This window comes from Acomys minous (genome assembly GCF_964271855.1).
Source record: "Acomys minous genome assembly, chromosome: 12".
NCBI lineage: Eukaryota > Metazoa > Chordata > Mammalia > Rodentia > Muridae > Acomys > Acomys minous.
In genome coordinates, this window is record NC_140493.1 from 106,785,348 (window position 1) to 106,797,952 (window position 12,605).

General features: G+C 48.8%; 1 protein-coding gene and 1 long non-coding RNA gene across 2 annotated transcripts; one reads left to right on the forward strand and one right to left on the reverse strand.

The window, feature by feature from the left end:
- Positions 1–5,820, reverse strand: LOC311580136 (CMRF35-like molecule 6). The gene is made up of 4 exons (XM_084751412.1): positions 5,554–5,820; positions 2,707–3,057; positions 1,635–1,749; positions 1–227 (listed from the first exon to the last, which is right to left on the reverse strand). The coding sequence occupies exons 1-4, from the start codon at positions 5,618–5,620 to the stop codon at positions 92–94; spliced, it is 669 nt and encodes a 222-aa protein (XP_084607538.1). The 5' UTR covers positions 5,621–5,820; the 3' UTR covers positions 1–91.
- A 5,613-nt stretch (positions 5,821–11,433) lies between these two features.
- On the forward strand, positions 11,434–12,024 carry LOC311579143. Its single transcript, XR_014773068.1, has 2 exons — positions 11,434–11,824; positions 11,880–12,024. It is a non-coding gene; the product is annotated as an uncharacterized lncRNA (long non-coding RNA).
- Positions 12,025–12,605: the final 581 nt, after the last annotated feature.

Consider the following 12,605-nt stretch of genomic DNA (forward strand, 5'->3'; position numbering starts at 1 on the left):
CGCAGAAAGAGAGATTTACTGGTTGTCCTCGGCCACCTGAGAAGCCGTGTCCAGGGGAAGGGCCTCCATGGCAACCAGATGTCACTGGTTCTCAGTCCGGCCAGTGCTGTTTCTTCCCAGAGCACCTCAGAGGCCTGTTCACCCAGAGGACGGCACTGAGCATGCTCAGGAGCAGGGGCAACTCCAAAAACACCAGGATCTGGAAGGAAAGGCTGCTCAGGAGAGACCTGTGGGGGGACACATCACAATTAGCTCCCTTCCCAGAAGGCAGCGTTGGTGCCCTGTGCTTTGTGCCTGTCTCTTTTACCTAGGTCTGTGTCCACAGAGATCTGTGCAGGACCAAGGAGAAAAGCAGCCCTACCTGAATGACCAGTGTAGTGATAGACAGTCCAAGAAGCAGCCTTGAACTGTGGTCTCTAGACCAACCCCATGGACTTTTACCCCTATGGCCTCTAACCAGGCAGACTCTGCCTCCCTACCCCCATCCCAACTTCTCCTAACTTAAGTTCTCCCTGTTTCCTCTTGCATGGCTGTTGTCTGTCTGTCTGTCTGTCTGTCTGTCTGACTGTCTGTCTGTCTGTCTGTCTGTCTGTCTATCTATCTATCTATCTATCTATCTATCTATCTACCTATCTTATCCTGGCTGTCCAGAAACTCATTCTGTAGACCAGGATGGCCTTGAACTCACAGAGATCCAACCAGTTTCTGCGTCGCCCCCTCCCCCCCAACTATTGGGCTTAAAGGCTTGTGTCACCTTACCCAGTGGCTTATTTATTTTAATTAGTTAATTAATTTAATGGTGTGTATATATGTTTATATGTATGTGTGCAGGTGCACATGTGTGTGCCTGAATGTGGAGGCCAGAGAATTCCCCAAGAGTCATAACTTTGTGTTTGTTTGTTTGTTTTTTATTCTGTTTTTGGTTTTTTGAGAAGGGTTCTCTGTGTAGCCTGGCTGTCCTGGACTCAAACTCACAGAGATCCACCCGCCTCTGCCTATAGAGTGCTGGGATTACAGGCGTGCTAGGCTCACTTTGTGTTTGTTTGGAGACAGGTCTCACTATGTAGCTCTGGGTAGAATGGAATTCCCTATGTAGTCCAGGCTGGTCTTAAACTCATAGAGATCAGCCTGTCTTTGCCTCCCAAGTGCTGGGATTAAAGGCATGGTGGTGCACACATGACCCATCTATCTTGTTTTCTGAAAGGACCTCTCACTGGTCTGCAGCTTGCCAAGCAGACTGGGTGGTCAGTGAGTCTGAAGGATTCTCCTGTCTCTTCCTTGATAGCTCTGGTATTCCAAGTCATGCCTGACTTTTCAAGTAGGTGATGTGGCTTGCAAGGTGAGCCCTTTACCTGTAGAGCCATTTCTCCATGCTGGATGTGTTTATGTAGCAACCCCTTGACAAGAAACTAACCCCATCTCAGCAGGTCTGTGTCTGGGTGTCATTGCTGTGTCCCAGTCTCTAGAGAAGCAACTGGCACTCGCAGGACCCTCCCAGGTCAGTGTGAGATTGGGAGTTCCAGGAGGGGTTCACAGGAGGGAGGTACAAATGCTATCCCCACTCTCTCAGCATTACCTCCCTTCCACAATCAAAAGCCCTGTCCGGGGGTGGGGAGGGGATATTGGTTCCTCACCGAGGCTGTAGGCTGGAGCCAGGAATTATGTCCTCTGTGGTCACGCTGGACTGAGTGTGCACTGGGGAGGTTGTGGGAGACCCCAGGGTATTGGTACTGTTCCCAGGGATAGAGCCTGGGAAAGCATGGAAACACAAGACAGTTCCAGTGACCTCCAGTCCATCTCCTACCCACTGAAACCTCTGTTACTCTGCTTCACACAGGTCCCTGGGGCATGCTGGACAGCTGTGCGACAGCCTCTAAGCCCTGTGGCCACACCAGGGCCTAGTCAGAGCTTCCCTTTCCAGCCCATCTCATGGTACACGGTGGCTGGGTGGCAGTTTCAAACATGAGGCCAGTCTTCTACTAGAGGAGAGTTCGTCAGTGACAAGACACTTGGTGCCAGGTACCATCCAGCCCCGGTCACCTTTGGCCTCGTTGTCTTCCATCCTTCTGGAGACAAATATAGAGTGGTGGACTTGGTGTCTGTGTGAGTGTGTCAGCCTGAACTTGTGATCCTCCTGCTTGTGCCTCCTGAGTGCTAAGATCACCCACCCTGACCAGCTGCCAGTGGTTTTCATTTTTGGAGCTGAGTTCACACCAAAGGAAGGATTTGGGTGGGAGATCCTCCTAAATCAGCTGATCCCTTTGAAGCATGACACAGCTGCCACCCCCTATCCACCTGAGTCAAAACCACACACCAGGTCTTCTCTCCTCCAGCCTCAGCCGTGTGCTGTCAGAGGCAGCTAACTGCAAAGCTGGCTTGTCACTAGTGAAAGCTCCCTCTGAACACAGCACTGTCTGTCCCTACTGACCCTCTGCTCAGCCCCCAACACACCTTCGAACTCTGGTTTTCATGGACCACCCCACAGGATGCTGAGCTCTGTCCTGGCCACACCCTGCTCTCTCTGCCTCCTGTCCCCTGATGGACCAGCAAGATGCAGCTACTCCAGGATGCCTCCCTGACTGTCACGCTGTCCCTGTCTGTCCCTTACCACATACAATGTACTCACAGACTCTTAACTGATTCCTGCTTGGAAACTCCTGCTACTTGCAGCTGTCCTGGTCTAGAGTGTTCATTAGGGGGACTTACCTGGCACCACAGACACCACAACCCTGAAGTATTTATCGATCGGCAAGAAATCGCTGATGGTAAACCGTATATCCACCGCACACAGGTAGGTGCCTGCATCCTCCATGGTGAGGTTCTCCAAGGTCACTGTGAAGGTGAGGTTGTCTGGATGGTCCCTGATGGACATCCGGCCATTCCTAGCTTCTTTTGAGCTTCTGGTCGTGACACTTGTGCTACATAGTCGTGGCACTGGTGACTCTCTGCACCAGAATTTGTCATTTGTCTTGAATTTCTCCTCATACTGACACTTCACACTCAGGGATTCCCCGACCATGCCTGTCACGGTGCTGGGGCCACGCAGAGGGACACAGCCTAGAAAATACAAAACTCAATTCTGTACCCTCACATCTGGATGGGGTGTAGGTCCTTCAAAAGTTCCTCCCTTCATCCCAACCCATCAGCCAATCGCCCTTCAGCACCCTTCCCTCCTGCCCTGCCCCTCCCCTCACCTGACTCTTTCCGGTCCCTCCCACCCACCAGGGCCTCAAGTTTTCAAAGAGGCCAGCTCTGGGCATCTCAGGACCTCAGAGAACAGCCACACCTCCATGTGTCACCACCACAGGAGTTTGAGCCAGGGCAGAAGAGGGTGGCCAGCTGTATGCCCAGCTCCCTTAATGCCCTCATGACCCTGTGACCAGGAAGGAGTTGAGAGAAGGCCAGGGACATGGGAGGGTTTGCTCTCTCAACCTAGGTTTAGCTCACTGATTTTGCTGTCCCGTTTTGTAAGGTTTATTTGCTATATCTGTGGGTTTGTATGTACCTGTGTGAACTAATGTGCACCACACACATGCATGCAGGAGCCCCTGGAGGCCAGAAGAGGACGTGAGAAGCCTGAAACCAGAGTTATAGGTGGTTGTGATCCACTATGTGGCTTCTGGAAACCAAACCCAGGTCCTCTGAAAGAGCAGTAAGTGACCTCGACCCTGAGCCATCCTCACGGATACTACTTTTATCTGTAATTGTGTGTGTGTTTGTGAGTAACTATATGCACAGGAGCACGGTGCCTGCAGGGACTAGAAGGAGGCATCAAGTCCCCGCACACCCAGGTCTGGGGTTACACATACACACCTAACCCAATGGTCACGTGGGTGCTGGATTTCCAAACTGAGGTGCTCACTTTCTCCACTTAGCCTCCTCCTGAGTCCTGACTTAAGTAAACACCAGTTCCCAGCCCCAGCCCCGCCCCCCCCCCCCAGTGCCTTTCTGGCCTGCATGGTTGCTTCCCCTTGCACTATCCTCAACCTCATGGCACATTCAAATCTCCTTAAATCCCAAAGGAAAATAAAGAAGAAAACCCAAACAGAGGAAAAGTAGCCAAGATAATCTTCAAACCCCTGTAAATAGGTGTATAAACCCAGATAAAGTCAGCGATGCTTTAAAAACAAAGCAAAACAAAATGGCCAATGTAGGCCAAGAACAGATATTTTTTAAAAAAATTTTGAGACAGGTTTTTCTATGTAACCCAGGCTGGCCTGAAACTCACTATGTAGAGTAGCCTGGCTTTAAACTCACAGAGGTTGGCCTGCCTCTGCATCCAGAGTGCTGGGATTAGAGATTTTTATTTTCAGTTTGGGGGTATAGCCGTTGGTAAGTTGCCCTTGCCCGGATGGGTGACGTCACACCCATGTGCACAGAGGCAAGGCTAATGGATTCAATGGTTATTTTAAAAATACAATACTCAGAAGGCAGAGGCAGGCAGATCTCTATGAGTTCAGGGCCAGCCTGTTCTACAAAGAGAGTTCCAGGACAGCCAGGGCTATTACACAGAGAAACCCTGTCTCAAAAATAAGTTAAATACAAATAGTACAAAGCTGGAGGGAGGGATGGGGGTCAGATATGGTCAAATTACATTATTTGCATACATGAACATTTCAAAGAATAAAATAATAAAAAATCAGTTTGTGGGGTTTGGTGGTACACACCTCTAATCCCAGCATTCTGGAAGCAGAGAAAAACAGTCTATGAGTTCATGGCCAGCCTAGCCCACATAAGTGAGGCCCAGGGCTACTCAGTGAGACCCTGCACAGCCCCCCCAATCTTTAAAGAAAAAAAAAGATTAGCTAACTTGGGAAGCAGAGACAGGCAGATCTCTGAGCTTGAGGCCAGCCTAGTCTACAGAGCAAGTTTCAGGACAGTTAGGGCTGCACATAAAGACCCTATCTTGAAAAACCAAAAAGAAGGGGCTGGAGAGATGGCTCAGAGGTTAAGAGCACTGACTGCTCTTCCAAAGGTCCTGAGTTCAATTCCTAGCAACTACATGGTGGCTCACATCCACTTATAATGAGATCTGGTGTCCTCTTCTGGTGGGCAGCCACACATTCAGGAAGAACATCGTGTACATAACAAATAAATCTTAAAGGAAAGAAAGAAAGAAAGAAAGAAAGAAAGAAAGAAAGAAAGAAAGAAAGAAAAAGGAGAAAGAAAGACAGACAGACAGACAGACTAAATCTCTTCAGGTCCCTCACCACCAACATGTGCTTCTCAGGGTTGCAGTAGGTCCACTGTCCACTCACTCGTACCACCTGTGTTGCCCTCTTTTCTCCTATTTTAACCCACCCAAAATTCCTCTCGGCACCCCTTCTTGGACAGCCACCCGCCCTCACTGCCTGACTTGTCCCCTGTCCTGACAGCTGGATGAAGTGACAAATCCCAGTCCATTCCCCCCAAAGCAATGGGGACCCTTAGTCATCCATCTCACATGGCGGATGCAGCGGCCACACTCTGTGTGCACAGAGGAATCCCAGTCACAGAGCCTTACATGGCATCTCCTTGAGAGCTCCCACTCTCCTGGCCAGACAGCCTCCTCACCTGGAAGACAGAAGAGCAGCACCAGCAACAGGGTGGGCAGCCACGCAGCCGAGGCCAGTTGGGTCATTTCTCCCACTCGTGGGTCACCCCCAGCCAGGCCACGGCTGGACCCTCCAGGGTTCAGCCTCTCACAGGGAACAATCCGTCTCTGAGGCTCCCACTTCTGCTTTTCTTAGTGTGTAGCTCTTTTGTTTCTGACTTTTCTTAGTTCTGTTCTTGGAGGTACTGAGAAAGTGAAAGAATTTGAAGGAGCCAAGGGCAGCTGAGGAAGCCTGGGTGAGGCACAGATCTCATGACCGCCTGGATGAGGCACAGATCTCATGACCGCCAGGGTGAGACCTGTAGCTCTCAGGCCTGCTGGTCCTTGCTAGCTTTTGGCTCAGGGTGCAGGGCTAGGCTTCTTGCTGATTGGTGCCCAGTCATCCCTCGTTTCCTTGTGGGGAGGACAGCAGCCTTGTGAGGAGGAAGCTGTCAAGCCTGCTGCCCCTGCTGGGGTGATGCCCACTGTGAGGCCTTCCATAGAGTTCTGTTCCCATGAACCCCAGCTCTAGACCCCCAAAAGTTGCTGAAGGGTGCCTGGTTTTGGAAATGTGTCCTCCATTTGACTAAGGCTCTCCAGGCTGTGACCTTCTTTCTTGTGTAGCTCCACTAAACCAGAACAGGGACCCAGACACCTGCAGGTGCCCTCCATCCCTTGTCCACCGAGACCCACACATGTACACACACATCTCCTGTGAACCTTCCAGTTCACACGGAATGGCAGGAAAGCCCAGGAAATGCAGACCTTAGGAGCCGGGCGTGGTGGCGCACGCCTTTAATCCCAGCACTCGGGAGGCAGAGGCTGGTGCATTGCTGTGAGTTGGAGGCCAGCCTGGTCTACAAAGTAAGTCCAGGACAGCCAAGGCTACACAAAGAAACCCAGTCTCACAAAAAAAAAAAAAAAAAAAAAAAAGAAAGAAAAAGGAAAAAAAAAGAAAGAACGAACGAATGAAAAAAAGAAGAAAAGAAAAACCATCTAATAGCTAATTATTATATTAACCAGCTTGTGTGTGTGTGTGTGTGTGTGTGTGTGTGTGTGTGTGTGTGTGTGTAGTTATTAAACCCACAGGCATCCCTGTGCCAATGACGAGGTCCCTAGAGTGCCCTCCTTCTAGATCCTTCTGAGCGTCTCATACTTTCCTTCTTCCCGCCACAAATGCCCCCTCGAAGACACTTGCTAGTTTACGCTGCTAGAAGAGTGAAAGACAAGCCTGGCAGCTCTCGAGGGAATTGCTCGGATGGCCAAGTACAGTGGCACACCACTCTTATCCAACTGCTCTGGAGGCTGAGACAGGAGTGTCACTTGAGCCCAGATGTATGGAGAGACTCTATCTCAACAACAAAACACACCGCCCTGTGACAACGCTAATGACATCATCGGTCAACTAAAGATCAACACCAAACTTTATGTTCTGGATCCCTGTCCTGGCTGGGATTCTGTGGCCATGAAGAGACACCATGACCACAGCAACTCTTACAAAGAAAAGCATTTAATTGGGGGCCGGCTTCAAGCTTCAGGTTTGGTCCATTATTATCATGGTGGTGAGCATGGCAGCTGGTGCTGGAGAAGGAGCTGAAAGCTCTACAGCTCTACATCCAGATTGGCAGGCAGCAGGAAGAGAGGGACACTGGGTCTGGCTTGGACTTTTGAAGCCCCAAAGCCCACTCAACCCCAGTGACCTCCAACAAAGCCACGCCTCTTAATCCTTTCAAATAGTGCCACTCCCTGGTGACCGAGTAGTCGTATCTATGAACTATGGGATTGTTCTCACTCAAACAAATTTAAACAAACAAACATATGAAGCTGGACTTGGTGGCATGTCACCCCTTTCCAGTGGAGTCTGCGTGACAATTACTACACAGGCCTGAGAACTAAGACCCCTGGAAAGGGCAGAGTCTCTTGGGTTGGGGTCAGTATTCCTGTCAACAGAAACTACAGTATTAAAACTCTTTGTTGGAAGCTATTTTTTAATCTTTTCTAATTTTAACCATATTTTACTCCCAAGGTGGGACTCCTCAAGCATAGCAATGGTTGCCATGAGACCCTGGCAGGGGACTGTCTGTGGCCAAAGTAGCTCTGTTTTACTTTCACTTATTAAAAGAGACATGATAAAAATTAACCATTAGTCAATAAGTTATACTATGGCCTACAAAGAAATGGAGTATTTAAAAAGATTTTAGGTAATAGCAACAAACATCCTGACACACAGGTGTTGGACACAAGTTTTGTTAGGGAGAAAGTTTCGTTAGGAGAGGACGTTGGCCCTGGACAAAGAAAGCACGTACATATTGATACTAAGCCAATAACTTAAAAGTCTTTTCGCTATGTACTCTGTACGTTGTATTGTTTCAATTCAAAGTCTTTCCTTGGTTTTGGGACTCCCTTTGCCCTAACTGGGAAGACCATGGGCCGAAAGTTTCCAATGCACACCAAAGAAAAAAGATTTCTCCCTAAACTCCTTAACTTTACCTTCTGCCCTGTGTGTGTGTGTGTGTGTGTGTGTGTGTGTGTGTGTGTGTGTGTGTGTGTGTGTTACAGCAGCCCAGGTGTTTCCTGCATCTGGTCAGCTCTGCAGTGGCTACTCACAGGTGCTCTGGTCCAGCCTCACAACTGCTTTACCTGGGCCTCCATCTAGCCCTAGATGGTCCCGCAGAGCTTGGACAGCAGCCTGCTCTTCCTAGACCTGACTGGCCAACATTCCAGCTTTTGGACCCCCAGTAATGACATCCCAATATCAGCATAGTCATAGACGATTATGTCATCCCTTATTCATTTATTATCAACATTATTATTATGGGTGTTGGGTTTCAGACTCAGGACAAATGGTTAAGGTGCATATTTAACATACTAAAGTGGACTTGGCCTCCAAGGTCTCCCAGCATTCCTCAGTCCCTACCTGCTCCAGGGCATAGCTGAGTCTGTGTGAGCTCCAGGCAGCTGCACACCACCCTGTCAGCCCTACTCAGCAACTCCATGTTTCCCAGAACACCACCGCAGCCTTCTCTCACATCACACTTGGCATCTCCGTCATGTCTCTGGTTCTGCCTCTCTGCACGGTGCACTCACCACTCTGCTCCTCCATCTTTTCCACCTCTCCATGGCATATTTGTTCATTGTAGTGGTGTTGAAAACTGCAGTGAACCACATAGTATATATTTTTGTCCAAACAGTTTTACATGCTAATATTCATTGCAATGAGTCTTAAGTCTGGCTCAAGGTTTCTGGTTTCTGTTTGCTTCCCCCACCGCCTCGGGGAAGGGTTTCTCTGTGTTAGCCTTGGCTGTTCTGGACTTGCTTTGTAGACCAGGCTGGCCTCAAACTCACTGTGATCCATTTGCCTCTGCCTCCCGAGTGCTGGGATTAAAGGCATGCACCACCATGCCCGGCTGGTTTCTAGTTTCTGAAGCAGTATAAATTCTGGGCTGTTGCCAAGACTTGTCTGGGCTATCCTGCCTTTTCCCAGAGTCAGGGTGATGTCCAGGGGCAGGTTCTGAGAGAGCTCCTGGCTGCCACACACCTCCCCGTGAGGCTTGCTGGCTTGACCTTTGTGCCTGTAGCACCATTGCCCTGGACTTTCTGTCTCCCAGCAGGCAAGCAGTGCAGAGCACCCTGATGGAAGTAGGCTAGTGTTGTTTTAATTTGAAAATCCCAGATCATTCTATTTTACCAATAAAGGCTCAGGAGCCAGATGCTGTGGTGAAAAACCTGCTAGCTCAGAGAGGCAGAGAAAGCACCCAGCTGACCTTCCTACTCAGCTCACACCCCGATGGAAAAGGCCCCAAAGGCTCAAGCTCAGCACAGCCCAGGAAAAAAAGGACAAAAAAAAAAAAACCTCAAGGCCAAAGGCTTGCTAGCTCAAAGTCCCAAAACCCAAAGACCAAGGAGCTGAGGAACTCAAGAGCTAGAGAGCTCGGAGCCAAAGAGCTAAAAGCTAAAGAGCTAAAGAGCTAAAGCGAAAATTCCAAGGAAAGCCCAAAAGCTAAAAGCGCCAAGGATCCCTTCAATTTCTCCATGCTGTCTTAAATACCCCTCAACTCAAAGTCCCTCCTACTCTTTAATCCCTGTCAGCTGGTTTCTTGCTCCACCTCTTGACCTAGGGTTAACTTTATTAAATCTTGTGTGTAGATAGCTCTTGGATTAAAGGTGTGTGTAGTAAGGCTGGATGAGCCACATCTTAATCAGCTGTTTACAATAAACAGAAAGGTCTCGGATTAAGGTGTGTTAGGGCTCAACCACAAGAAACAGGTTTTTACAGTTCAATCTCGGGGATCACAGTGGGATCAAAGAGAGGATTTTATAGTTCACAATCTCATTGACTAGGGCCTAGGACCTGTCCTATTCAACAATGACCTGTTTCTGCAGAGCGCCAGGACGCAGCACATCTCCGTGTCATTGGTGCAGGCTTCCCCAAGGCTCACTGCACCACCTTTGTGCCTGCAGCCTGCTGTCTGAGACGTGGCAGCGAAAGGGTAAAAATTTGTCATTCTCCGCTAGGGTGAGCTCTGTTCTGCCATCTCTCTTTCCAATTTTGTGAGTCTACTTTTATTTTATTGTATTATTATTATTATTTTTTGTTTTATTTTGTTTTGTTTTGGTTTTTTTTTTTGAAACCGAGTTTCACTGTGTAGCCTTGACTGTCTCTGGACTCACTTCGTAGACCAGGCTAGCCTCGAACTCACAGCGATCTGCCTGCCTCTGCCTCCTGAGTGCTGGGATTAAAAGTGTATGCCACCATGCCTGGCTTCCATTAAAATGTAAAGTGCATTTTCTTAGTCAGTGATTGATGGGGGAGGGTCTACCCCTGGGCTGGTGGTCCTGGGTTCTATAAGAAAGCAGGCTGGTGCAAGCCGTGGGGAGTAAGCCAGTAAGCAGCACCCCTCCATGGCCTGTGCATCAGCTCCTGCCTCCAGGTCCCTGCCCTGCTTGAGTTCCCATTTTGACTGCTTTTGTGGAAGAGAAAACAAATAAGCCTTTCTTCCCCAAGTTGCTGTTGGCTGTGGTGTTTCATCACAGCAATAGAACCCGTAAATGAGACAAGTACTCACACTCAAAGTCCCAGCATGGACTTTCCAGAAACTTTTCTTTCTCTTTTTGGAGCTTTATTTTACATGTATGTGTGTTTTGCTGTCTGTCTGTCTGAAAGTGCACCATATGAGAGCAGTGCCTACAGAGGCAGGAAGGAGGCATTGATCCCTTGAGCTGGGTTGTGAGATGCCTATTGTGGGTGCTAGGAACTGAGCTCAGTTTCTCTACAAGAGCAACTACTGCTCTTAACCTTTGAACCATCTTTCTAGCCGACATTTGATTTTCTTTCTAGGAATTTGATTGGCTAGCCCCGAGATGTGACTAGAAGAGGGCCTGGCCAGTGTTTATGAAGACTTCCTGATACCCAAGAAGAGAGACATGACACCACGACTTGCGACTAAGGCTCTAGCTCAGAAACCACAGAATGTTGTGTGAGTGTGAACCACAATGGCTCAGTGGGTAAAGATACTGTGCAAGCCTGGTGAGCTAAATTCAGTTCTCAGAATGCACGTGAAGCGGAAGGAGGGAGTAAATTCCACAAAGATCTTCACTGACTGCCAAATGGGCGCTCTGTGGCATGCACGTGCCCTCTCTCTCTGTCTCTCTCTCTGTCTCTCTCTCTCTCACTCACACACACACACACACACATACACACATGCACACATACACATCCGTGCCCGCGCACGCACATACACACATAGCAAACATTCAATAGTAATAAATAAAATGTAAGGAGTTAAAAATAAAATGATTACAAGAAAATACAGGAAAACAATTTGTTATTTTATTTCTGTTGTTACCATTCCTTTCTTCAACTTCTTGTGAGGTTGGTTGGTTGTTGAAAAATTCTTGTTTATTTTTATGTGCATGGATGTTTGCGCCTCGTGCATGTCTCTGCACCATGGCAATGCTCACAGAGGCCAGAAGAGGACGTTGGATTCCTCGGAAATGAAGTTACAGACAGTTGTGAGCTGCTATACGGGTGTTGGGAATCAGACCTGGATAAACAGACGGTGCTTGTAACTGCTGAGCCATCTCTCCGGCCCCTTCTTGATTTTTTGAGACAGGGTCCTATGCAGCCTCAGATGACCCGGAACTTACTATGTAGCTGAGAATGAAACTCTGGATTCTCCCACCTCTACCTCTCAAGTGCTGAAATTACAGGCATATGCTTGGTACTTTAAATTTTCTTAAATGAAGCTGGGCGTGGTGGCGCACGCCTGTAATCTCAGCACTTGAGAGGCAGAGGGAAAAAAAAAAGAGAGAGAGGCAGAGGCAGGCGGATCTCTGTGAGTTCGAGGCCAGCTTGGTTTACAAAGAGAGTTCCAGAACAGCCAGGGCTATTACACAGAGAAATCCTGTCTTAAAAAAACAAACAAAAAACAAACAAACAAACAAAACCCAAAGAACAAAAACACACACACACACAAATAAAAAAACAAAAACACAAAAGCAGGTTCAGGTTGTCACCAGAGCGGGTGGGAGGCAGGAATGTGACGTCAGAGAGGCAGGTCATCAGTATAAAGTACGTTCCATTACTGAATCCAGAGGACGCAGTGTCAAGAGTATTTCTTATGTCAGGTGTATGCGTTTATTGGACCTGTTGTCAAACTGCCTTCTACATATCTACATCTATATCCTTTAATCAGCGTTGCCCTCGGCCTTGGTTGGAGAGGCTGCCCTCTGCTGTGGTGAGAGTGCTGAGAGTAAGTGCTGAGCGCTCAGCCTAAGTGGGACATCTGTACAACACCCACCCCCATCCTACCCTAAGGCCCGGGAGGGAGAGGAAAGGATTGGACAGCCAGAGGCCGACTGTGAGATGCTGTGCTCTGCCTGTGGCATGGCTCGTGCACTCACGAACTCACTGCAGCTGTGGTGACCTGCAGGAGACCGCGCCGGCAAGATCAGTTAGTATTCCGGCAGGCAGGTAGGCAGGAGGCATGAGCTGGACTCAGAGGGTTACAAAAGGGAATAAGGAAAAAGGGGG

Coding starts and splice junctions, on each gene's coding strand:
- LOC311580136 (XM_084751412.1), bottom strand. CDS start 5,620: ATGACCCAACTGGCCTCGGCTGCGTGGCTGCCCACCCTGTTGCTGGTG. Junction 1,750..2,706: donor TGTGGTGTCTGTGGTGCCAG/GTAAGTCCCCCT, acceptor ATGCTTTCCCAG/GCTCTATCCCTGGGAACAGT. Junction 228..1,634: donor GGCTCCAGCCTACAGCCTCG/GTGAGGAACCAA, acceptor GTCCCCCCACAG/GTCTCTCCTGAGCAGCCTTT.